The 25,266-nt window shown below is 41.9% G+C and overlaps 1 protein-coding gene across 1 annotated transcript in view; it reads right to left on the reverse strand.

Annotated features, from left to right (window-relative positions):
- Window positions 1-25,266, reverse strand: part of oca2 (oculocutaneous albinism II) — a 468,272-nt gene that overhangs the window by 299,300 nt on the left and 143,706 nt on the right. The window contains exons 7-9 of the mRNA XM_048532874.2: window positions 16,554-16,711; window positions 13,944-14,023; window positions 9,587-9,740 (exon numbers count right to left, since the gene is read on the reverse strand). Coding sequence (XP_048388831.2) covers window positions 9,587-9,740; window positions 13,944-14,023; window positions 16,554-16,711 — 392 coding nt within the window. The remainder of the gene's footprint in view (window positions 1-9,586; window positions 9,741-13,943; window positions 14,024-16,553; window positions 16,712-25,266) is intronic.

Here is a 25,266-nt window from a genome sequence, read left to right on the forward strand (position 1 = left end):
AGAAAAAGAGGTCTCTTCTCAAAGATGCGCTACAGTCTGAAGAACCAATCAAGCATCAAATCAAGTCATTCTTAACCCAATGTGCCTTGGAACAGAACCTTGAACGTATCAATACTGTGAGGGGGAAGGCTTCTTTGCATGAAGAACACCACATGGAATGAAAGAATGAAAGTAGCGACAGTATCCAAAGCTAATAATGGAATAGAGGATGTATAATTACTCTGTAATTCCCATACACTCCTGAAATTACATCTCTGTAAATTCATTCAGCCTGATCGATAAAACCTCTAATCTAACAGAAGCCAGCAGAGAAAATATAAGATCACCAACTTTACTTCAAGTCTACTATAGCTGGTCATAGACTTTAATGATCTACCTTTCAAAACAAGTGAATCATGTCAAATACTTGGGGAGGACAGGATTTTCAAGGTTAAACTGTACAGTCAGTGTTGTAGAAAGTAACCTAGGTTACTCATTTGAGAATGTATACAACTGGTCATCAATACTTATGATCGGGGGGCAGAGTCAAAATGCTTGGGGAGGGGTGTTTACTGAGGAGCTCTAGCAGCCTGGAGCAATCTGGCAATTATGTCATGGAGCTGCATATCAGAAACTTAAACAGCACAATGTGGGTGGAGTTAGAGCAACAATGAGAGATTCTCAGAAATTCATGGTGATGGGCACATGAAGAAAATTGATTAGTCCCTAACAAATACAAGTAAAAATTCAGAGTTTGGTGTGTATTTATAATGACCAGACATAGTAATATTCAGTATTAGTTTATAATAAATAGCATTACTTTGAAGGCTAAGCCTGATGACAGTTTTTAGATTTGCCTTCTCCTCAACCAGTCCATCTCAAACACAAACTCATTGTGTGGCATCAAAATGCACTACCGTTTAACAGGGTCATAGAGATGTACAGCACAGAAACAAACCCTTCCAGTCCAACTCGTCCATGCCAACCACATGTCCTATATCAATCTAGTCCCATTTGCCAGCATTTGGCTATTTATTATAAACTAATACTGAATATTACTATGTCTGGTCATTATAAATACACACCAAACTCTGAATTTTTACTTTTATTTGTTAGGGACTAATCAATTTTCTTCATGTGCCCATCATTGTTATCCCTCTAAACCCTTCCCACGCATATACCCATTCAGATGCCTTTTAAATGTTGTAATAGTACCAGCATCCAGAGTTTGATTATTAACTCTAATAAATGCATTAGACTGGTTGGTTCAGTTCAGAATCCATTTATTTTAATCCACAACGTGCACTGCCCTCAAGTGGTCAACCATCTACCAATGTAGCCATTGAATAGTTTATCTGCAGTGAAACAGCATTAATGTGGGCTCAGGTAATGGTGGTGAGTGCACTAAATTAAGCTTATACATATTAATGTTTACGTAATGCTCAAAGCAGCCAGAATGATGGGTAGGCACATGTGATCGTGCATTTAATTCCTATAGTATCAGTAAACTGTGGCCCTTGCATTCAGCTGGACATCTAATAGGTAAGAGTGAAAACAGTTCTCTCACCAAACGTACTGAAGCGTAATGGACACACTTCTTTGGAGCAGCAAAAGAAACTTTAAATTCACTGTCTTGCCTGTATGATTAAATGGAAAATACATACTGAGGACTGAGTGTACAGCAAAATAAACCACCAGGATGCATCAATTGCTTAACTGACAAGTGCAGCAGGAAGCTATGGTGTCACTGTTCTATTTCTATTTTAAGATCCTAATTTTTGTTTTGCTTTTCCATTTCAGCCTGACTTTTTAAGCTCAATTTTCTCCCTTTTTTCCCATTTTTCTTCCCAGCGTCAGGCTCAATCAATACCACTCTTGTCTCAGAATCACAGAAGTTCAGGTTCTAACCCTACTCCAGGGCTTGAACATAAACATCGGGTGCTGACAAACAGTCTAGATGATGCACATAGTCATCTTCACCAACAAGGCCAATCTAGCTAAGCTGGCACTAAAAATGCCTATAGCTCTAGGGTCAAAGATGTCTCAGAGCAGCTACAGTACATCTGCGAGGGGGAGGGTGAATTGACAGTGGCTGTATAACACATCAGTACCAATGACATGGGTTAACAAAAGGGATGAGCCCTTAAAAGGAGAATATATGGAGTTAGGCAGTAAGTTGAAAAGTAGGACCTCAAAAGGTAGTGATCTCAGGATTACAACCAATGAAAGTCAGAATAGAAATGGTAGGATATATCAGGTGAACATGTGGCTGAAAAGATGGTTCAAAAGGGGAGGGTTTCAGAATTCAAGGAGTTTGGGACCAGTTCTGGGAGAGGTGGGAGCAATAAAAACTGGACCGATTACACCTGGGCAGGACTGGGACTGATAACCTAGGGACAGTGTTTGCTAGTGTGGATAGGTGAGTTTAAACTAGAATGGGAGGCAGGGTGGGAACCTAAACATGGTGACAAGGGAAAGACCAAGCAAGGACATTAACCAAAGAAACAGTAAAATGCAAAAATGGCAAAAAAAGACAAGCCTTTCTACCTTAATGTTCAAAGCATTTGGAATAAAGTTGATAAACTGGCCATTACAAATCGAGATAAATGCCATCATGGAGACAGGATTAGAAGGAGATCAGAATGGGAACTTAACATTCAGGGATATTTTACCTTTCAGAAAGACGGGAGGGGAGGAAAAGGTGGCGTGACATTGTTAAGAACAGATGAAACGAGGACAGTTGTGGGAGATAATTTGGGCTTGGAATACGTGGTATCTATTTAGGTGGCGGTAAATAACAGATAAAGAAATCTATCTAACCTATTCAATTGTAAGCCCTGTGTATAGACCTCAAACAGTAGATACGCTGTAAGACAGGGTACGAATCAACAAATAATAGAAGCATGTAAAAAGGCTTGTACAAGGTGCTCTGGAGTACTGTGAACAATCTAGGTCTCCTTATTTAAGGAATGATATCATGGGAGGCAGCTCGGAAAAGCTTCACTAGGATAATCTTGGCATAGTGGGATTGTCTTATGAACAAAAACAAATAGGTTGGAACAGTTTTCATTGGAGTTTAGAAGAATGAGAGACAAGAAGCCGGTACAGAGACAAGGTGGTTAGCATTGCTGCCTCACAGTGCAAAGGACTCAGGTTTGATTCCAGCGATAGGTGACTGTCCGTGTGGAGTTTGTGCATTCTCCCTGTGTCTGCATGGGTTTCTGCCAGATGCTCCGTATTCCATTGGATTTAAGTACTGAAATTACTGTTATAGGAAAAAGTGGAAGAATTCATAAATGTTCTTTTGATAAGCCGTTGTCGTCTATTGTAGCAGTGGCTCTCCTTTTAAACACTGGATGTTGGAGGTCAAATGATCAAAAGAATCAAAAGCAATTTAGGAAGGCTAATTGAATACTGGTCTTTGTCATAATGGGGTGAAACACAAAGAGGAGGAACTATGCTTCACTTCCACAGAATCATAATCAGACTTCACCAGGAATACTGCATTCAGCTCTGGACACCAAACCTCAGGAAGGATGTATTGTTCTCACAGAGGGTGCAGTGCAGATGAACCAATACTACAGATCAGTGTTAAATTATGACGGTGGTTGCATAAATTGATTTATATTCTTGAATGTGCAAGAGATTGAGGTACAATGCAATTGAGACACATAAAAAGTAAAACCAATTGACTAGGTTAGATAGATTTGATGCAACTCCATCTTCTGTGGGTGGCATTAAGAGTAAAGGGGCATTGTCTTAGAGTCAGAGCTATGTCATTAAGAAGCAAATTCAGGAAGTGCTTTTACTACACAGGCAACAATTGGAATGTGGAAATCCATCCCTTCCATATAAAGCTGTGGCTGCTCCAAGAGTTTACCAAGATACATTTTGTTGGATAAAGAATTATCTAGACATAGGCAAAAAGTGAACAAATAATATTAAAATGCTGATCAGCCATGAACTAATTCAATGCTGTGAAATGATGAATAGCCTACCTCTTTTTCTAATATCCCTATAATGTTAAACATTCATACTGCTGTTATCATCAGTGGTCATATCTAGCATTTATAGTTTTGCTTATGCTGGGATTAAAGTACAATATAAATTGAGGAAGGAAAAGTAACTGAAATATAAAGGTAATGTTTTCATCAATGTAATTGAGTAACTACAAAGTTCAACAGATCACTTGCAGAATTTATTCATTAGCCGCACCTTATTGTGCAAACCATGGTATAGATTGCTGCTTTAAATGATATGAATCAGGCTTTTAAACTAAAAGCAAATGTTATTAACTGGGCTTAAAAGCTTTGACAGTTGCAGGAAAAAAAACTTTAAATCTTCTAAAACAACCACCAATTGAACAATTGAAACCGTATTTGCATGGAGTAAAACCGGGCTAAGATGTAGGACAACACAATTCCAACTGCTTCTCTGAAGATCTGATTCCTGGCTAAATGGCATATGAAGGCATTCTTAACTGAACATCCTTGACTAATTTTTAATAGCCTTATTCAGAATTAATGTGTATAAAATATGCAGAAGCAGCATGTCAAAAGAAATGACTCTACTAACATGTAAATTCCATTTTGAATATCTGGCTTGTTGGATATTCTTTTGTTAAGGAATTTAGAAATCCTGCAGGATCAACACATCCAGCTTTGAGGATTGTACATTATCAGAATCTCACAGCTTTAATTCAAAAATATTTTGGCACTCTGATGATACTCTACTCCATTGAACAAAAGTCTTTGTACAAAGGCTTTTATTTTACATTATTACTCATGCAGCTCACTCATGTACAAGATGCTCAATGATAGACCTAGTTAGGGGTAATCAATAGGATGCAGAAAGGTTGTCAGCTGAGGGATGGTATTCTGAGTCATGACTCGTACTTCACATTCTCATTGCCTATTGTGGGAAGCTGCCAAAATTGTCTGTCATAATAAAGAGACGCAACGTCACACAGCTCAATTCCCTAATAGACCAGACAAAAGAGCAAATGCTTTAATACATGCTTTGTGAAGCATTTCAACAATTCAGACTAGAGTAAAAGCAGCAGTATGTTCAGAATTTCTCAATAGGTCAGTCAGTACAGTCCAGCTCGAAAATAAGCCACACCCGAAGTAGTCAGCCCAGATTTGGTTCTTGTTCTGACTTAAAAGGTTGTGGATTTGACTCACACTCCAGAGGTGTGTGCATTAGAGATCAGCGTATAAATTCCCTTAACAAAGAAAAATACTGCAGATGCTGGAAATCTGAAATAAAAATACAAATAATGCTGGAGAAAGACAGCAGATCTGGTAGAGAGAAACAATGTAACATTTCAAGTCCAGTGCGACTCTTCACAAGTGGCATTGCTTTAGGTATTTCTGAAGAAGGGTCCCGACCCAAATCATCAACTTTCCTGCTCCTCTAATGCTGCCTGGCCTGCTGTGTTCCTCTCTTTCCACACTGTTGTCTATTACTTTAGGTAAATTTGCCACAGTCTTACCAGACCGTAAGGCTATTCTCTCATTAGAGAGAGAGATGACTGGTGATGGCATAACCTGAGGGTCACCATTGCCTCAGACAAGGGGAGTGATTAAGCAGGACAGCCTTTCATTGTTATCTCAGCCGGTGCAGAAATTGCACCTACATTGTTGGTATCGCTCACCATTAAGCCCCTGCCCCAGTCAACTGTTCCAACCCCTTTTAGTAATAGATGTCAGCATATCAGTAGTCAACAATAAAAACTGAGATTATAAATTCACTCGCTCTTCTTCAAAATACTGCCATAGGGTCTTTTGTATCCACACGAGGAATGAAACTGCAGGTTTCAGTCTAACACCTCACCTGAAAGACTGCATTCTAACAGTCCTGCAGTAAAGTGTCAGTCTAGATTTTTGTACTTATGAGCTTTGAAGGGATAATAAATCAGAAAATTCTTGACAGAATAAGTCTGTGTTTTTTTACCTTGAAGAACCAATGCAATGCAGCAAAGGAAAACATTTTCTTGTAATTTTATAGATTGATTTCGTGCACAGGCTGACAATGGAAAATATTATCTGTTCTGGGCATTCAGCATGAAGCTATTACAGGTCAATGTAAAATGGTCTTTGGTTCCGAATGAAGCCTGCCAAGCAGTTACAAAACTACCACCCTCTCAGACAGCAAATGCAGTTTTATTTTTTCAATTTCATATACCACACATAATGCTGGCCCATGCTTCCATATCACCTATTTGCCAGGAAATCTGCACAGTTCTTACAACTACATTGCAGCAGAAAAATCTCTCATTTAACTCCAGCTTTGAGCAGTGTTCTTACATCTTTCAGGATTTTCGTAGTTTGCGAAGGAATTGAAAATGGCTACAAGTAAAGGAATCTATTCCACCTGAGAAAATGCCACAGTATGCAGTTGGTAAGCTATCGCCATGCTGGGGAGTCGATGGTGCAGTGGTAGTGTTACTGGCCTAAAATCCAGAGAGACTGACGAATGCTGTGAGGAACATGGGTTTGAATCCCAATCGGATAGCTAGTGAAATGTGAATCAATTTTGAAAATATCTTAAATTAAAAACTATTTGAAAGACAAATATTGTCAATTGTTGTAAAAACCAACCTGGTTCACAAATGCCCTTTAGGTGAAAAAAATATGAGGCCAGGACCAGAGGAATGCATTTGATTCTTAACTGCCAACTTAAATGGCCCTGTCCTGTCAGTTCAAGTGGGAATGAAGATGGGCAAAAATTATTGGCCCAGCCGGCAAAGTCCACATTCCAAGAATGAATTTAGAACAAACTAGGTCACTTTGCATGAAGCCAAACAGGTATGTTGTGCACATCCTCGCTAGGAGCTGAGCTAACATAGTGTGAAGCTGGATGAACACAGCAGGCAAAGCAGCATCCTAGGAGCACAAAAGCTGACGTTTCGGGCCTAGACCCTTCATCAGAGAAGGGGATGGGGAGGCGGACTAAAGATGGAGAGAAAAGAAGATAGGTGGAGAGGAGAGTATAGGTGGGGAGGTAGGGAGGTGATAGGTCAGTCCAGGGAGGACGGACAGGTCAAGGAGGCGGGATGAGGTTAGTAGGTGGGAAATGGAGGTGTGGCTTAAGATGGGGGGAGGGGATAGGTAAGAGGAAGAACAGGTTAGGGAGGCACAGCCCAGCTCGTCCCTGCCTCCCTAACCTGTTCTTCCTCTCACCTTTCGGAGGCTGACCATTCCATTCACCTTTATTGAGATAGGACTTTAAGATCCGACCATTTTGGCTCAGTTTCTTTTATTTCTACCTTTTTGTTAAAGAATTTGGTTTTTGTAATCAAGATTTGCCAGAGGATAACAAGGTGTAAAGCTGGATGAACACAGCAGGCCAAGCAGCACCATATGAGCAGGAAAGCTGCCATTTCGGGCCTAGACCCTTTCACTATACCCCTGAGCTTGAGTACACATGGCAATAAAATCTCATTCAAATAACAGTTCTTTATCAATGAGCTACATCTATCTGATTCTGTTACTCAGTGAAATATCAGAATGTAATTGATTCAGTAATCCCAACAGGTCCACAACCATGAATTTCAGGAAATATTGGAAACCGGAAATATTTGGGAATCAGACAGGCGGGGAAGGCACAACTAGTTCAGCATTATCTCAGTAGGCATCATAGGCCACCCAAAGAGGTGATCCCAACTTTCTGTGGTTGTGTGATATGGATAATAGCAAGTCATGTTTTACATCTGTACTAATTGAACTCAATGGAAATAGTCACTGGGAGTAACGCAAGGTGAGTTTCTAATTCACTAATGTCTTCCCAATTATTGTAAAAGGTCAAGATCTACTGCAAGGGCATTTAAAGCCTCCATGAGTTTTTCATATTTAAATATATCACTGAAAAAAGATACCTTCACTATCGTCTATAAGAAACAATCTATAGATCCTAGTGCACATAGAGTTCTTTGGCAAATTCGCACACGGGTTGTGGGTGTTGCTGGCTGGGTTAGCATTTATTGCCAATTATTAATTGTGCTTGAAAAGATGGGTGATCTGCCTTCTAGAACCTCTGCAGTCGGTATGGTGTTGGTAAGAAGGGAGTATCAGGATTTTTGATCCTGCAGCAGTGAGGGAGCTCCAAGTCAGGATGATGTACGACATGGAGGGGAACTTGAAAGTGGTGCTCCCATGTGCATCTAGATGGTAAAGCTCTTGAGTTTCGAAGATGCTGTTGGAGAAACCTTGATGAATTTCTGCAGCATATCTTGTAGATCATACAAACTGCTGCTGCTGTGTATCGATGATGAAGTGAGTGAATGTTGAATAAGATGAAGATGGTGGATGGGGTGCCAACTAAGCAGGCCACTTTGTCCTGGATGGTGTCAAACTTCATGAGTGCTGCTGCATCTACAGGCAAGTGGACTGTACTCCCTCACCTAAGATATCAAAGTGTGAAGCTGGATGAACACAGCAGGCCAAGCAGCATCTCAGGAGCACAAAAGCTGACATTTCGGGCCTAGACCCTTCATCAGAGAGCTCTCTGATGAAGGGTCTAGGCCCGAAACATCAGCTTTTGTGCTCCTGAGATGCTGCTTGGCCTGCTGTGTTCATCCAGCTCCACACCTTGTTATCTTGGATTCTCCAGCATCTGCAGTTCCCATTATTTCTGTATTCCCTTATCTGCCTGACTTGTGCCTTGTAGATAATGGACAGGCTTTGGAAAGTCAGAAAGTGCGTTAATCAGTGTAGGATTCCTTGCCTATAAATGACACTTTTAACAGAGTATTTATATAGTGGGTTCACTTCAGTTTCTGGCAGTTGTATTATCCAGGGTATGGGCAATGAGGATTCAGTGATAATGCCATTAAATATTAAAGGTATTCATGCAGATGTAAAGAGATGTAATAAATAAATTTTCTATGCAATGTGGTGACACTGCACCTAGGTCATTTGCAGCATGCAAAGTAATTTTGTAAATATGAAATTTAATTCGATTTGGCCTCATACTAATAACCTGTTATACAACAAATTTGGATCTTATGCACTGATAAAATGTTTAAGCTAAACCCTTCTGAAGTGCACCATTACATATTCAGAGTAACCATGAACCCTAAACTTGCAAATTTCTGGAATCGTCTCCAAAGGTTTATTCAAGCCCGACCTTTCATTGTATCAGCCACAATGCACACTCCTGTGCTGCCTCCTGAATATTGGCTTTCTCACCTTTCTGTGAAAGAAAAACCCTTTCAAATAGAATGACAGTACATGCAGTGGCATAGGTCTCCATTCATGAAAATATAGCTTTCACAATCCAGATCGCCTGTGTCACATCAGTATGAATAAACAAGTGTGGGTACTGTCTGAGCTATAACAATACCATAAGCTGGCATTACAAACTAGAATCATTCAGCAACATGTTCCATCGTTTTCCATATTAGCTGGGAAGATGCAAGACTTAGTAAGACAATCTGAATGTTGCACAATAATAGGGATCTTATAAGATTAAATAAATAAATCAGGACAGTGGAATTCCCTCATTCCCAGTAAAAAAAATATTCAGTTGAAGTTAACTTTGCAATATGTTTCACACTGCCTAGAATGGGGCACAATAGGTTACTTAATGGGCAGAAAGGACTCACCTCAAATACTATAAGTGCGTAGACTCCAGCCAAAATGACGGATGCGATGGCAACTTGAGTCTCAACATTTGCATAGAGATAATGGTGATGAATGGAGAGTGGAACCATTTCACTGTCCTTGAGGAAGGCTTGTATACTCAAAGTGATTTCATCGCTAGAAAAGATGTGCAATTGCTTGTTAATCACAGTTGTGACATTCCACATAACAAGTCATAGAGTCAGTGAGTTACACAGCTTCAAACCCTTCAGTCCAACTTGTCCACTCCAACCAGATATCCTGAACTGATCTAGTTCCATTTGCCAGCATTTAGCCCATATCCTTCTAAACCCTTCCTAGTCATATATCCACCCAGGTGCCAATTAAATGATGTAACTGCACTTGCCTCTGCCACTTCTTCTGGCAGCTCATTCCATAGATGTACAATCCTCTGCCTGAAAATGTTATCCCTCAGGTCCCTTTTAAATCTTTCCCCTCTCACCTTAAACCTATGCACACTATTCTGGGAAAAAAGACTTTGGTCATTCATCCTATCCATGCCCCTCATGATTTTACAAACCTCTATAAAGGTCACCCCTCAGCCTCCAACGCTCCAGGGAAAATAGCCCTAGTCTATTCAGCCTCCCCACTGTAGCTCAAACTCTCCAACCCTGGCAACATCCTTGTAAATCCTCCCTGAATCCTTTCAAGTTTAATAACGTCTCTCCTTTAACAGGGAGGACAAAATTGAAAAGTAACCTCACCAATGTCCTGTACAGTCACAACATGACATTCTAAATATTATATCATTGCACTGACCAATGAAGGCAAGCGTGCCAAATGCCTTCTTTACTACCCTGCCTGCCTGCGACTTCCATGCAGCCCATGCGACTACCAATGCAGTCAATATGGTTAATGACAACAGCATGAATTTACATAGTGCTTTAAGTCCAGTAACACACCCATAAGTCCCTTCTCAGGAATGGGTTTCAAGCAAGGTTTGACACGGAGTCAAATAAGGTTGTATTAGAAACAGAAACAGAAAATGCTGGAGATATTCAGGCAGTCTGACAGCACCTTTCAAGTGAGAGACAGAACTGATATTTCAGATTTTGATTTACCATCAGAACAGAAGTGATTTTATGACAAGCGAAGAAAATCTCACCCAAACAGGTAGGTCTTGCAAAGGAAGAGGCGAGGTGGGGTGGGGTTTAGAGATGGAACTCCAGAGCAATAAAGTCCAGGTGCACGAAGACCCGGCCACTAGAAGTGGGCTGATTAACATCAGTGCTACACACCAGGTCAGAACTGGAGAGGCATTAATAGTTTGGAAGTGGTTTTGAATGAGTTCAATTTTACCGAAGATGGAAGAAAGGAGGCCAACCAGGAGAGCGGTGGAATAGCAAAGTCTCAAACAAAGAAGACATGGCTGAGGCAAATAAGGAATCCAGGCCCAGATTCGCACACAGAGGAGAACACTGGTGGCAAACACCCCACACCCCCATTAGATCTAATTTGATGGACTTTGGGACAGTGCTACACTGGGGGTAAAAGAAGGAGGAAACCCTGGCAATACCCAGGAACCTTAAAATCGACATCATGGCCTAGATACTGCGGAATGATAATGAGAGTAGATCAGTCAGCCTTTGCAATTATTACTGGAATGGACAACCACCTTAGTCAGGGAACGCCCCTTTGATACCTGCCTCCTACTTTCTGATCCTCTTGCCCCCACCACCAGCCCTATTCCTCCCTGTTCAGTCTTATCCCTCCCACCCTTCCCATCCTCTCTGCTATCCACTCCCCTCCCCTTCCAACGTTCCCCCAGCAGCCGTGGGAGGTCATTCTTGACAACCCTCATTTCAAATGCTGCACTGTTCTGTGCATTTGCACATAGTGCAACAATATAGAGGGCCTGGAACCTTGCGCATGTATAGTTCAAATGAGTATGCAGCACAACGGTTTTAGTGTCATCAAGCACTCTTACAGAAAATAAAATAATGAAGAATAAACAGTTGCTCTCATTGATTCTACACCCCGCTAGAGAGTGCACATTTGAAAAACCCATTCGTGCAAACCTCAACTAAGAGTGGAATCCTTAGGTCACCGGTGATTTGATGGAAATTTGTCTTACACACAATTAGTCTTGCTGTAAAAACTCACCTGGTCCCACTAATACTGTGCAATTTATCCATCCAGATTACCATGTGTAGTTGCGCCCAAACACTTTGAAAACATTAACCAAAACTCGTAAATAAGACTTCATAAAACAAACTACAGCTTCAAATGCAATCAATATGTCAGTAACTAATCAAATCAACAGAATGGCACAGTAACTGTGTCAGAGGGGGACTCTAAACTGAGTGTTAAAAATATATTACTCCTGTCGAGTCATAGAGCTGTACAGCTTGGAAACAGACCCTTCTGTCCAACTCGTCCAAGGCAACCAGATATCCTAAGCTGATCTAGTCCCACTTGATCCATATCCCTCCAAACCCTTTCTATTCATACACCCATCCAGATGCCTTTTAAACATTGTAATTGTACCAGCCTCCACCACTTCCTCTGGCAGCTCATTCCATACACGCACCACCCTCTGCGTGAAAACGTTGCCCCTCAGGCCCCTTTTAAATCTTTGCCCTTTTACCTTAAACCTATAATGTCCTGTTTTGGATTGCCCTACCCTGGAAAAAAGACCTTGGCTATTCACTCTATTCATGTCCCTCATGATCTTATCGACCTCTATGAGGTCACCTCTCAGTCTCCAACAGTCCAAGGGAAAATGCCCCAATCTATTCAGCCTCTCACTACAGCTCAAACCCTCCAATCCTGGAAACATCCTTGTAAATCTTTTATGAAACCTTTCAAGTTTAATAACATCTTTCCTATGGCAGAGAGACCAGAATTGTATGCAATACTCAAAAAGTGGCCGAAGCAATGTCCTGTACAGCTGTAACATAACAGCCCAACTCCTTTACTGAATGCATTGATCAATGAGGCAAATGTGCCAGATGCAATCCTCACCACCCTGCCTACCAGCAAACAAGGGTGGTCATCACTTTAATTTGGGTGGGAATAGCAATTGAATAAGAGTGCACAAAATTAATTTAAATCATATAATGGTTACAGACCTGCTGTCTGTGCCAGTTCACTGGAAGAACTGCAAATTAGTTCAATTTAACTAGACTTTCACTGAAGCCCTTTAAATTTGCTCTCCGCAGGAATTTATCCAATCCCTTTTGAGAAGCCTCAATTTAATCTGCCTATACCACACTCTTAAGTGGTGCACTCCAAACCCTGGAAATCTGTGCTCTAGGAGTATGTTGTAAAACAGTTGCTCACAGAGAGTCGCAGTATTGTAAAATTATCTCTGTGCAGAAGGTGGCCATGCAGCCCCAGTACACCTGAACCAGTTTGATTATCTATTGCCAATCTCCGGTCTTCTCCCCAGATCCCCGCATACAATTACTGTGCAAAAAAAGCGATTCAATACCCGCTTGAATGCCTGGTTGAGCCTGCCTCCACACCAGGTCCAGCCCACTCCTAATTTTGAAAACCTCTACACCTTTGAATATAGGAATTGGGACAACATGCGCACCATCAACTAGATACACTGCAGTAACACAGCAAGGTTCCTCTGAAAGCTTCTAAACTGTCAACCTCTACACCCGAGAAAGACAAGGGTGGCAGATACAGTGGAACGCCACACCCTGCAAGTTCCTATCTAAGGCACACACATCCTGACCTGGGACGGTATTATCACTCACTCTTGCTGTTGGGTCAAAACAGGGGAATCCTTTTCCTAGCAACACTGCAGGTGTCTCTACGCTCCGAGGACTACAACAGTTGAGGAAGGCAGTTCAGCGCACCTATTAGAAGATAATAAGGATTGGACAGTAAAGGCTGGCCCAGCTGGAGACACCCACATACCATGGAGCATGAGTATAAAATGCCCAAAGAAAGAATAGGCTGCAGGAGGGAACCTACGGGTAGAGGATGTGGTGCACCAGCCAAATCAGTCATTTCCGTGAAGCCCAGAGTGCTTAATGTTTACTCCTAAATACTCTTGGGCTCACTTACTGGACTTGGATGCCCACTGAAAAACAGCGTAAGTCAATACAGAGAAAACAGTGTGGAGCTGGAGGAACACAGCAGGCCAGGCAGCATCAGAGGAGCAGGGAAGATGGCATTTCGGCTCAGGACCCTTCTTCAGATAAAGAAGATGAAGAAGGTTCCCGGTCTGAAACATCAACTTTCCTGCTCTTCTGATGCTACCAGGCCTGCTGTGTTCTTCCAGCTCCACACTTTGTTATCGCTGACTCCAGCATTCACAGTTCTTGCTATCTCCGTAAATCAGTGTAGTCTCAGATCGGCATTTACCTGCTGGCCATCTCAAAAGTCTTTGTCTGGAGGAGTTGATTCCGTTGTGGATTTAATGGAATTGTCCAATTGTGCACCAGCTGCAAGAATTATGAAGCAGAGGATCAACATGAATCAAAGTCTTGAATTTCTGTATGTGAAAATATCCTTTGAACATCATTCCACATCAGGGCATTGTCTGCACTTACCTCTTCTCAAACATTATCTTTGGAGTAATCCTGAGTACAAAACTAGATAGCATAAGCTTAAGGTCAAAGGAGAAAGATTTAAAGGGACCTGAGGGGTAACCTTTACATGCAGAGGGTGGTGTGTGTATGGAATGAGCTGCCAGAGGAAGTGGTGGAGGCTGGTACAATTACAACATTTAAAAGGCATCTGGATGAATAGGAAGGGCACAGAGGGTAATGGGCTAAATGTCAACAAATAGGACTAGAACAGTTTAGGATATTTGCTTGGCATAGACAAGCTGTATGAGGGGTCTGTTTCAGTGCTGTACATCTCTATGACTCTAAACATAACCGAGATCTGATGGCAATTTAGTACCTGAAAACAGCAGTTGAGGTGCAACTGAGTAGCAATTGCAATTAAATTTCAATAATAATTTTACTTTTAGGACAAGAGAAAAACATATGAATGATGTATAGTTTGTCCTCCAATAATTAAATTGCACAAGTTTTGACCCTGGTCACTCCCTTCTCCAATGGTCATTGCTGATAATCTATTTCATCCTTTGCAGCCAGGGGAAGGTGCTGAGTAAGTTCTGCAAGGTACCCCTCTCTCCCTCGTGAAGGATTGTCCTTTTCAACCCTTCCCTTTGCCTGATGCGTGGTGACCCACAGGTTAAACCACCACCCGCTGTCTCTCCCTAATGAGACAGCAGCCCAATGGTCTTTTCAGGGAATGGTGGCTTTACCTTTTCTTAATTTATCTATTCTTTCATGCCCAGGATCAACAAGAATCTTACCAGAGGGTTTGGGATAGGGATCCTGCCCACCTTATTAAACACACAATCAGTAAATAATCAAGGGAAAAGGGAGCAGAACTATGTGATAAACATCATTTTGATAGATTGTAATTATAGCATCTATAATTTCTTTTATACCGTCATAGAGTCATACAGCAAAGAAACAGATCCCTTGCTCCAACTCATCTGTGCTGACCATCTTTCCCAAACTGAACTAGTCCCACTTGCCCATATTTGGCCCACATCCATCTAAACCTTTCCTATTCATGTACCTGTCCAAATGTCCTTTAAATGTTGTAACTGTACCTGCATCTGCCACTTCCTCTTGCAGTTGATTCCACACAATAAACCATCCTCTGGCTGAAAAGGTTGTCCCTCAGATCTCCTCTTAGATCCTTCTCCTTGAACCTTAAAATTATGCCCTCTAGTTTTGAATTCCCCAACCCTAGGGAAAAGACCTTTAATATTTATCTCATCTATACCCTTCATGATTTTACAAACCTTGATAAGTTATCCCTCAACATCCTACACTCCAGGGAGAGATGTCCCGACCTATCCAGGCTCTCCTTATAGCTCAAACCCTCTAATCCCAGTAGCATCCTTATAAATCTTTTATGAACCCTTTCCAATTTAATAATAACCTTCCTATAGCTTGGCAACCAGAACCGTGCATAGTATTTCAAAAGTGGCCTCACCAGTGTCCTGTTCAGTCATAACATGACATCCCAACTCCTCTGACCAATGAAGACAAATGTGCCAGATGCCTTCTTCACCACCCTGTCTACCTGTGACACCACTTTCATGAAATCATGTACCCAAACCTCTATGTCTTTCCGTGCAACAGCGCTCCACACTGTCCTACCATTAACTATAGAAGTCCTGTCCTGGTTTGTTTCACCAAAATGCAGCACCTTACATTTATCTAAATTAAACTTGATTCGCAATTCCTTAACCCACTGACCCAGGTGATCAAGATCTCTTTGTAATCTTAGATAATCTTCACTGTCCACTGTACCATCAATTTTGGTGTCATCCGCAAACTTACCAACTATGTCTCTTATATTCTCATCCAAATCTTTTACAAACATAACGAACAACAGTGAACCCAGCACTGATCCCTGTGCAACACCGTTGGTCACAGACTTCCGGCCCAAATAATAAACCTATACCATTACCCTCTGTTTCTTACCGTCAACCCAATTTTGTATCCAAGTGGAAAGCTCTCCCATAATCCAATATGTTCTAAGATTACCAACCAGTCTACCATGCAAACTTTCTAAAAGGCCTTGCTAAACTCCAATTAGGCAACATCTATTGCTCAGTCCTCATCTATCTTCTTGGTCACATCCTCAAAAAACTCAATCTAGTTTGTGAGACTCGATTTCCCATGCACAAACCCATGCTGACTATTCCTAATTAGTCCTTGCCTTTCCAAATGCCTATAAATGCTGTCCCTCAGAATCACCTCCAACAACTTGAAATGCTCTTCAGTTATGTTGTGAACTACACAGTAATAAATACAATCTTGTTGGTCAATGTTCCCATGACAGACACCGGCAGGACCAGCTGGCCTCAAGTTGCCTTGCAAGTCACATGATCATGATTATCTAGTGGCAAACAGAACTGGTGTTTTGAGATACTGGCACCTGCTGACGCCTCCTCCTCCTTCTGCCACCATCTTCGACCTGTTCAACTTGAATGCTGATGTATTCGTCTCTGTTGCTGTGAATTTGGCCTTCTTCAAATGGTCCTGCAATTTCCAGTTTGAGAAGAGCATTGCCTTCAAAGTTTGAGAGGTTTAAAACTGAAAATGATTTCAATCAAGGACTGTAATAGCATCGCTGGAAAATTGGAAGACATCAGCATCGATAAAAATTTCATAATGAACATTGGTTGAATACAAAATGGGGTGAGAATTGTTCTGGGCAGTAAGTATGGTAATGTCATAATGCATTAGTGATAATCTTGTTTTACTCAGTGTATCTAGTGACATTATAAGCAGGAGTCTTTTATCACACTTTCCCAGTGAAAAACTTAAAATGTTCATATTTTTCTTAAGCATTGGATGCTTATATCCAAAAAGTGCATATTTATTTTGTATTCCCATCAAGTTTTACTTCTGAGACAAAGAAAATAATATTGGGATGGGTAACCTGTACAGATAAATAGAAACATATGAACATAAATAGGATCCTCAGACACATTCCACCATTCAATGAGTTCACTAATGATCTGAAACACACTTCTGTATACTGCCTTTGTCCCATGTTTTAGGAAAATAAAATTTCTATGGTGTCCCTTTGTAGGCAGTGAAAAGTATATTACTGTGGGGAGTTCTGGTCTTATAACAAAATTGATGTGCAACAGTTAGGGAGACGTGTTTTATGCCAAATAATGATTTTTAATCCAAAATCTGGAAACATGAATTCCTATTATAAAATAGGTTTTTCAAACAGAGAACACAGACTAACAGCAAAGATGTCTACCCCGTTTGCATTACTACACATTCAACATTCCAGTCCCATTGAAACAGAACAAAAACAGAAGTTGCTGGAAAAGCTCAGCAGGTCTGGCAACATCTGCGAAGAGAAACCAGACTTAACGTTTCGGGCCCAGTGACCCTTCCTCAGAGGTCAGAGTTCTGAGGAAGAGTCACTAGACTCGAAATGTTGAGTCTGATTTTTCTTCACTGATGTCACCAGACTTGTTGAGCTTTTCCAGCAACTTTTGCTTTTTTACCCTAATTAGAGCATCCGCAGTTCTTTCAGAGCGTACTCAGGGCCTGATTTTGTCAAGTTACAATTGGAATACATGATAATATTTGAAATGCTAGTCATTTGAAGAGAGTGGTCATATCACAAAATCAACCCTTGGCATATCTTAAGCACACATTTTCTCCAGACAATTAAAGGCAAGCAGCTGAGAAACTGAAAGAGACATTTCCTCTACCCCCTTTCTCTTTCTTCACCCAACCTGTGCTTTGGGCTCCATTTGCCCTGTTCAACAAATCCACAACTACTGCAAAATTCTATCAATTGTTAGGAAAGAATTACCAGTTTTGCCTCCTATCCCAGGAAATTTGAAGAGGAGTTGGTCAGGAAAGTTTGCAGCCATTTTCATTTCAGAAGTGCTTTCACAGTGATTTTTGTTTTCTTTCAGACTGGGAGCTCACAGCTATGCGTCCTTTTTTTGCCTGTGGATCACTCACCTCTTCTGACATCATGTTTTGATTGTACAACACAGCAGTGTGCTCAATACGAAGACTTTAGTGATGTCAAGCTTACAATGTCTGCCTGTGGGGTATGTGCCTCATGGCAGAGTTGACATGGCCACAGAAGAACAGAACAGACATTTGTACATGACTGCATTTCAAACCAAACAATATCCAACGTTTGCTTATGGAAGTATGAAGAGAGGCAAGGGTCTGAGGGGCAAAAACAGAAAATGCTAGAAAAGCTCAGCAACATCTGAGGAGAGAAATCAAAGTTAACATTTCAGGTCCAGTGATCCTTCCTCAGAACTCAAACCTCAGAGGAAGGGTCACTGGACCTGAAACCTTAACTCTGATTTCTCTTCATTGATGCTACCAGATCTGCTAAGCCTTTCCAGCTATTTCTGTTTTTGTTTCTGATTTACAGCATCTTCAGTGCTTTTGGTTTTTATTGAAGTGTCTGAGACAATTATGCATATCAGAATTATGCCTAACACACTTTCTTGAGCTGCTGAGGAATTCAGGCCAGCTAAAAGTTAGATTGAGCATCATTGTGAACACTAAGGAGGAATTAAAACCTGAAGAATAAAAGTAATCCCTTGTCTCTATATCCAATTACCTTATAAAAGATGAAGTTATCATATTGAAACAGCAATAAAAGTGAAGCATTGCTTACGCCTCCTTGGACTTCCAACTGTCCTGGTCTGAATTGCTGAGTATTTCCCCATAATTCATTGGGTGCCACTACAGATTCTTCAAAGTTGTCTGTCCCGACTCCACAGATCATTAGAGTGTCTACATTCTAGGCTTCATACACATCCTACTTCAATACATCCCACTTCACTGCACTTCCACTGGCTGGGGCAGGGACCCAGAATCTCAGAGCTACAACCTTTACAGGTACTCAAGATGCAGCAACTGGAATAATGGAATTGTATGGTTACTACAGGGATGAGCAATATCTTTTTCTCGTACTGACTTTCATTGTACTTTTGTACAAGGTCATTACTAACACTAGTACACAACAGGCAACTTCCATTAGTTAGGACACATTACAATTTGCATAGTCGTACAGCATTAGTTCTCAGAGCTCTGATCACAATATATGGAGGCTGGAATCAGTTTTACGTGCCTGAGATAAGTTAAAACCAAACTCCAGAAGCATTGGTTAACTGATAAAGCAATATTCATGATATAATAGTTGCTCAAGTCAGCAGTGATAAGACAGGAATAGTTTCAGGAACTATTTTACAATTGATCGAACAAATTTAGCTCTTTGGATGAAAAATTACTTGAAAAATTATTTGTTCATACTGGATAAAGCATTCAGTTGAAATTCCCTGTTCACTGTTTTAATGAAGTCATTAACCTACTTTGGTTAAAACTGCGAGCAGTAAAGGTCCACTTGAATTCATTAGCCAAATGGTTAAAAATAGCACACAGATGAATGTGTATCCTTAATGAAGTGAAACATTACTCCATTATTTTATTACTGGCTAACACTCTGCAAACCATCAACCATTCAATGCGTATGGCATGATGATTTGCAATTGAGAGAAAAGGAAAGGCTTTCATAATGCAGGTAATTATATGCGTACAGTGCAGGCAGTTCTATCTTTTTGAAACAATACAATAGATTCAATGCACCATTCTCTGTAATTGTCCACAATTGCTGCTGTTTTCAGTAGACATTGTTTAGTAAAGTGCTCAAACAGTCAGGTTTCTTCACTGCAGAAATCTATTTTTAAACAGGTAAATGTCTAAATAGTCAGCACTAGTTAATTTCAATATGGTCCTACTCTGCCTTGCAGCAACGACCAGCACTGAGAATCTGAAGACAAAGGGTAGCAACATAATAGGGTTTTATTTCAAATTTATTTATACCTAAGGAGAACATAAAATATGATGTTTGTCTGTGGAGAATGAAGCTCATGCTCAAATCGTGATCTTGACCTTGAAGGTGAAAATTGTTGAAAAATAAATCAACAGAGCAAACTATAAGAGTTTTGAGAAATATAATTTGTCATTTTTTGCGGGGGGGGGGGAAGAGTCAGAAGATCACTCAGAACTATCCTGCATTATTGGAGTTTCTCACCATCCTGCCGAGATGGATTAGCAAAGGACTTTCATCAGACAGCGCATGGCAATGAGAGAAAGCTGCAAATGACAAATAGTGTGCATTGGCATAACAAATGATTGACTTTATTACAATTATTTCAATGTGGGCCATTGAAATCTCACTTACTGAACTGCAGAAGCTACAAAACATCATAAATTAATGCATTCCTTCATATCACTATGATCTATGTTTTAAAACCTTTCCCAAAGATTTTGATTTAATGTACAAAATCCAGTGCCAGTTTCTAATTTAGGAGTAAAAGACTGCTTTTGTCAAGAAATACATCATTACATTACATTACAGCATCAAGATGAATGGATAAATTTTCCTGCCCCTACCCACTAATTCATTAGTCTGCTCAATCTTTATTCATTTTCACAGGGTTTACTCTCCCACTTCCCTTGCCAGTAATTTATATCAGTGAATGTTTGCAGGTACATGTCATTTTTTATCTGGGTACTTTTTTTTAATGCAATCTTCCAGCAAGAAAACCATGACTCCATCACATTCCATAAACATTATTCTGGCTGGCTGCTAAATAGTTGCCTAATTTATTGGAATAACAAGCAAAGTGCAAAAAGTAATCTTTTATGTTCACAGTAAAAACTCACTAAATTTACAGCAATCAGGGGTCTCTTTTGGTCACTCAGATTGGAATTTATCCCAGTTTCACATTTATATAAAGCAGAAAAATGGAAGCAGTAAAGCATCTGTGGGCCATAAAATAATTTGCCAACAGTGGGAACTAACTATACTTTATTAATGGGTGATAAAACTAAAAGAACTGTGGATGCTGTAAATCAGAAACAAGAACAGATGTTGCTAAAAAGAAGTTCAGCAGATCTGGCAGCATCTGTGCAGCAAAACTAGAGTTAACATTTCAGGTCCAGTGACCCTTCCTCAGAACAGCTCCGAGGAAAAATCGATGAACCTGAAACATTAACTCCAATTTCTCTTTACAGATGCTGCTGGGCTTGCTGTGCTTTTCCAGCAACTTCTATTTTTGTTTATTAATAGGTGTCCTTGGAGAAATGCATATAATAAAAACGCACTTTATTCATCCAATAGCCACTTGGCAATTTTGCTTGCATTTCCGTAATTTAAACAGAACGGATAGTGCACTGTGTGATACCCACATAATACAAAGCGCCAAACTAGCTTATGAAAAATAGCCAGCCATTTGAGAAACAACGAAGCATAGGTAAATTTAAGAGATCATCAAATAAATAGGACGAGGCAGTTTATGTTTTTACATCTTCAGATATTTTCATCGTGATAAGCAGCTTGCTTTTCAGCTACAAAGCTATTCTCAAATATATCACTGGAAGTTGAGTCTATAATCGTCATAATAACAGCACCTTCGAACATCTTAACAATTCAGAGCAATGAATATTAACAGCTATAAGCACTGATGTCCATGCCCAAATACGAAGTGAAATCACATTTTGTAACTTATTTATTCCACCAATGACATCTGCGTTCCTGCTCCTTCATTCACTCTGTCAATATTTGCACTGAAACATTTGTACCCAAAATCATGTGACGAGAAGTTGTGCCATCTTACTGGGATATCAATGTCCTTTTCCATGATTGACAGAACCTGCACCTCAGTCACCAATGACCCCATTGACCCGAATGTATATATGGGCAAGTCATGGTCCTAAAGGCCCAAATGTCAATTTATCTTTAGTTGCTGACCCTGCCCAGCAGTGCAAGCTGGGAGGCAGACATTTCACATCCAGTTAAAGTGATCCTCAGCTGTTGTCAGGTAAATCTTCAAGAAAATATCAGAGACACTCCTGTAGCAGTTGCTTCTAGGAATTTTCACCCGGGTGCATCTAAAATGTCATTCAGTGAGTGCAGAATGTTACCATCTTATCATAGAAGGAATCTTGAAGTCAGGCCATTCTGCCCCGCAAGTCTGTTTCCCTATTCAATGGATCATGGTTGATCTCTGGCCGAACTCCACAGACCTGCTTTTGGACCTTTCCTTGATGGTTTTGCTTAACAAGCATTTAATCCAGTTCACTTTAAAATTAACAACGGATCCAGTTACCGATGCCATTTGTGGAAGACAGTTCCAAATACCTACTATCCTTTGTGTGGGGATGTATTTCCTAACCAGGGTGTAAACAACTGCAGCAGGAGGGAACCTGACAAAGCTCAAGGAGCAGGGCCTGGGTCAAGCTCAGACAGAACAACAGCAGCAGCAGGAGGGGGCCAGGAGTGACTCCAGGGGTGAACAGAGGGAGAAGGAAAGGGAGAGGAGCAAACGTGGGGGTGAATGGAATGAGAAGGAGAGAGGGGGGAGTGGCCCCGGGGGAGGGGGGGTGGGGGGGTGGTGGTGAGGTAGTGTGAATGGAGGGAGAGTAACAGGAGTGACCCTGGGGGTGAACAGAGGAAGATGGAAGGGGAGAGGTGCAACCATGGGGGTGAATGGAGGGAGAAGGAGACAGAGAGGAGTGACCCTGGGGGCGAATGGAGGGAGAGGAGTGACCCTGGGGGTGAACTGCTGGGGAGGGACAGGTATACCATTTTGAAACATTTTGGGGTGGATGGCCTCTCAGGGGAAAGCAAGCAGCAGCAGCAGCCAGATCAGTGGCACTATGACTGGAACTGTTGAACAGCAGGGAGGGTCGAAGAGTAGGGAGCAGTAACAAGAGGGAACGCTATTGTCAAGGGCGTGGAAAGCTGTTTCTGTGGCCATGAGTGGGATTCCAGCATGTTATGTTACCTTCCCGGTGCTAGGGTCAAGATATTTCTGAGGGGGCGCGGGTATTCTGAAAGGGCAGGGTGAGCAGCCAGTAGCCATGGTTCATGTTGGTACGAACAATGTTGGCAGCAAGAGTGGTGAGGTGCCGCAAAGTAAATTTAAGAAGTTAGGTATGGAGTTGAAAAGCAGGAGTTCCAATGTTGTAATATTGGGATTACTCCCTGTGCCGTGTGCTAGTGAGGCCAGAAATAGGAAGATAATATTGTGATAATGGGAACTGCAGATGCTCAAGAATCCAAGGTAACAAAGTGTGAAGCTGGATGAACACAGCAGGCCAAGCAGCATCTCAGGAGCACAAAAACTGACGTTTTGGGCCTAGGCCCTTCATCAGAGAAGGGGATGGGGAGAGGGAACTGGAATAAATAGGGAGGGAGGGGGAGGCGTACCGAAGATGGAGAGAAAAGAAGATAGGTGGAGACGAGAGTATAGGTGGGGAGGTAGGGAGGGGATAGGTCAGTCCAGGGAAGACGGACAGGTCAAGGAGGTGGGATGAGGCTAGTAGGTAGGAAATGGAGGTGCGGCTTGAGGTGGGAGGAAGGGATGGGTGAGAGGAAGAACAGGTTAGGGAGGCGGAGGCAGGTTGAGCTGGTTTTGGGATGCAGCGGGGCGAGGGGACAAGCTGGGCTGGTTTTGGGATGCAGTGGGGGAAGGGAAGATTTTGAAGCTTGTGACGTCCACATTGATACCATTGGGCTGCAGGGTTCCCAAGCAGAATATGAGTTGCCATTCCTGCAACCTTCGGGTGGCATCATTGTGGCACTGTAGGAGGCCCATGATGGACATGTCGTCTGAGGAATAGGGGTGAGGGAGTTAAAATGGTTCGAGACTGGAGGTGCAGTTGTTTATTGCGAGCCGAGCGGAGGTGTTCTGCATCGTGGTCCCCAAGCCTCCGCTTGGTTTCCCCAATGTAGATGAATCCACACCGGGTACAATGGATACAGTATACCACATTGGCAGATGTGCAGGTGAACATCTGCTTAATATGGAAAGTCATCTTGGGGCCTGGGATGGGGGTGAGGGAGGAGGTGTGGGTGCAAGTGTAGCACTTCCTGCGGTTGCAGGGGAAGGTGCCAGGTGTGGCGGGGTTGGAGGAGAGTGTAGAGCAAACAAGGGAGTCACGGAGAGAGTGGTCTCTCCGGAAGGTAGACAAGGGTGGGGATGGAAAAATGTCTTGGGTGGTGGGGTCAGATTGTAGATGGCGGAAGTGTCGGAGGATGATGCATTTTATCTGGCGGTTGGTGGGGTGGTGTGTGAGAACGAGGGGGATCCTCTGGGGGCGGTTGTGGCGGGGCGGGGTGTGAGGGATGAGGTGCAGGAAATGCGGGAGACGTGGTCAAGGGCGTTCTCGACCACTGTGGGGGGAAAGTTGTGGTCCTTGAAGAACAAGGACATCTGGGATGTGCGGGAGTGGAATGCCTCATCGTGGGAGCAGATGCGGCAGAGGTGGAGGAATTGGGAATAGGGGATGGAATTTTTGCAGGAGGGTGGGTGGGAGGAGGTGTATTCTAGGTAGCTGTGGGAGTCGTTGGGCTTGAAATGGACATCAGTTTCTAGCTGGTTACCTGAGATGGAGACTGAGGGGTCCAGGAAGGTGAGGGATGTGTTGGAGATAGCCCAGGTGAACTTGAGGTTGGGGTGGAAGGTAGTATCGTGAAATGTGTTGCTAAAGAGCTGGTGGGGGAGGCAGCACGTCAGATACCCAGATCATTGGGATCTCTTCCAAGGCAGGTTGGACCTAGAAAAGAAGGACAGGCAGCAGCTAAACTGGAGGGGCACCAATATCCTGGCAGAGAGGTCTGCTAGTGACACTTGGGAGGGTTTAAACTAGAGTGGCAGAGATAGGGAACTAAAGCAGTAGGTCAGCATGTGGAGTGATGATTGAAGAGAAGCCTGGCATTAAGTAAAGTAAAAAAAACAGAAGAACTACGGATGCTGTAAATCAGAAACAAGAGCAGAAGTTGCTGGAAAAACTCAGCAGGTCTAGCAGCACCCATGAAGAGAAATCAAAATTGACTTTTGAGGTCCAGTGACCCTTCCTCTGAACTGAGTTAACGTTAATTCTGATTTCTCTTCACACATGGTGCCAGGCCCGCTGAGCTTGTCCAGAAACTTCTGATTTAGTAAAGTAAGTCTCATAGGATAAATAGGCAGGGTCAGGTTAATGAAGACAGTACAACTCATCCCAATGTGCATTTATTTTAATGCAAGGAGTATAACAGGTAAGGAAGATAAGCTTACAGCTAGATTAGTCCACAG

The sequence above is a fragment of the Stegostoma tigrinum genome, chromosome 6, assembly GCF_030684315.1.
Source record: "Stegostoma tigrinum isolate sSteTig4 chromosome 6, sSteTig4.hap1, whole genome shotgun sequence".
NCBI lineage: Eukaryota > Metazoa > Chordata > Chondrichthyes > Orectolobiformes > Stegostomatidae > Stegostoma > Stegostoma tigrinum.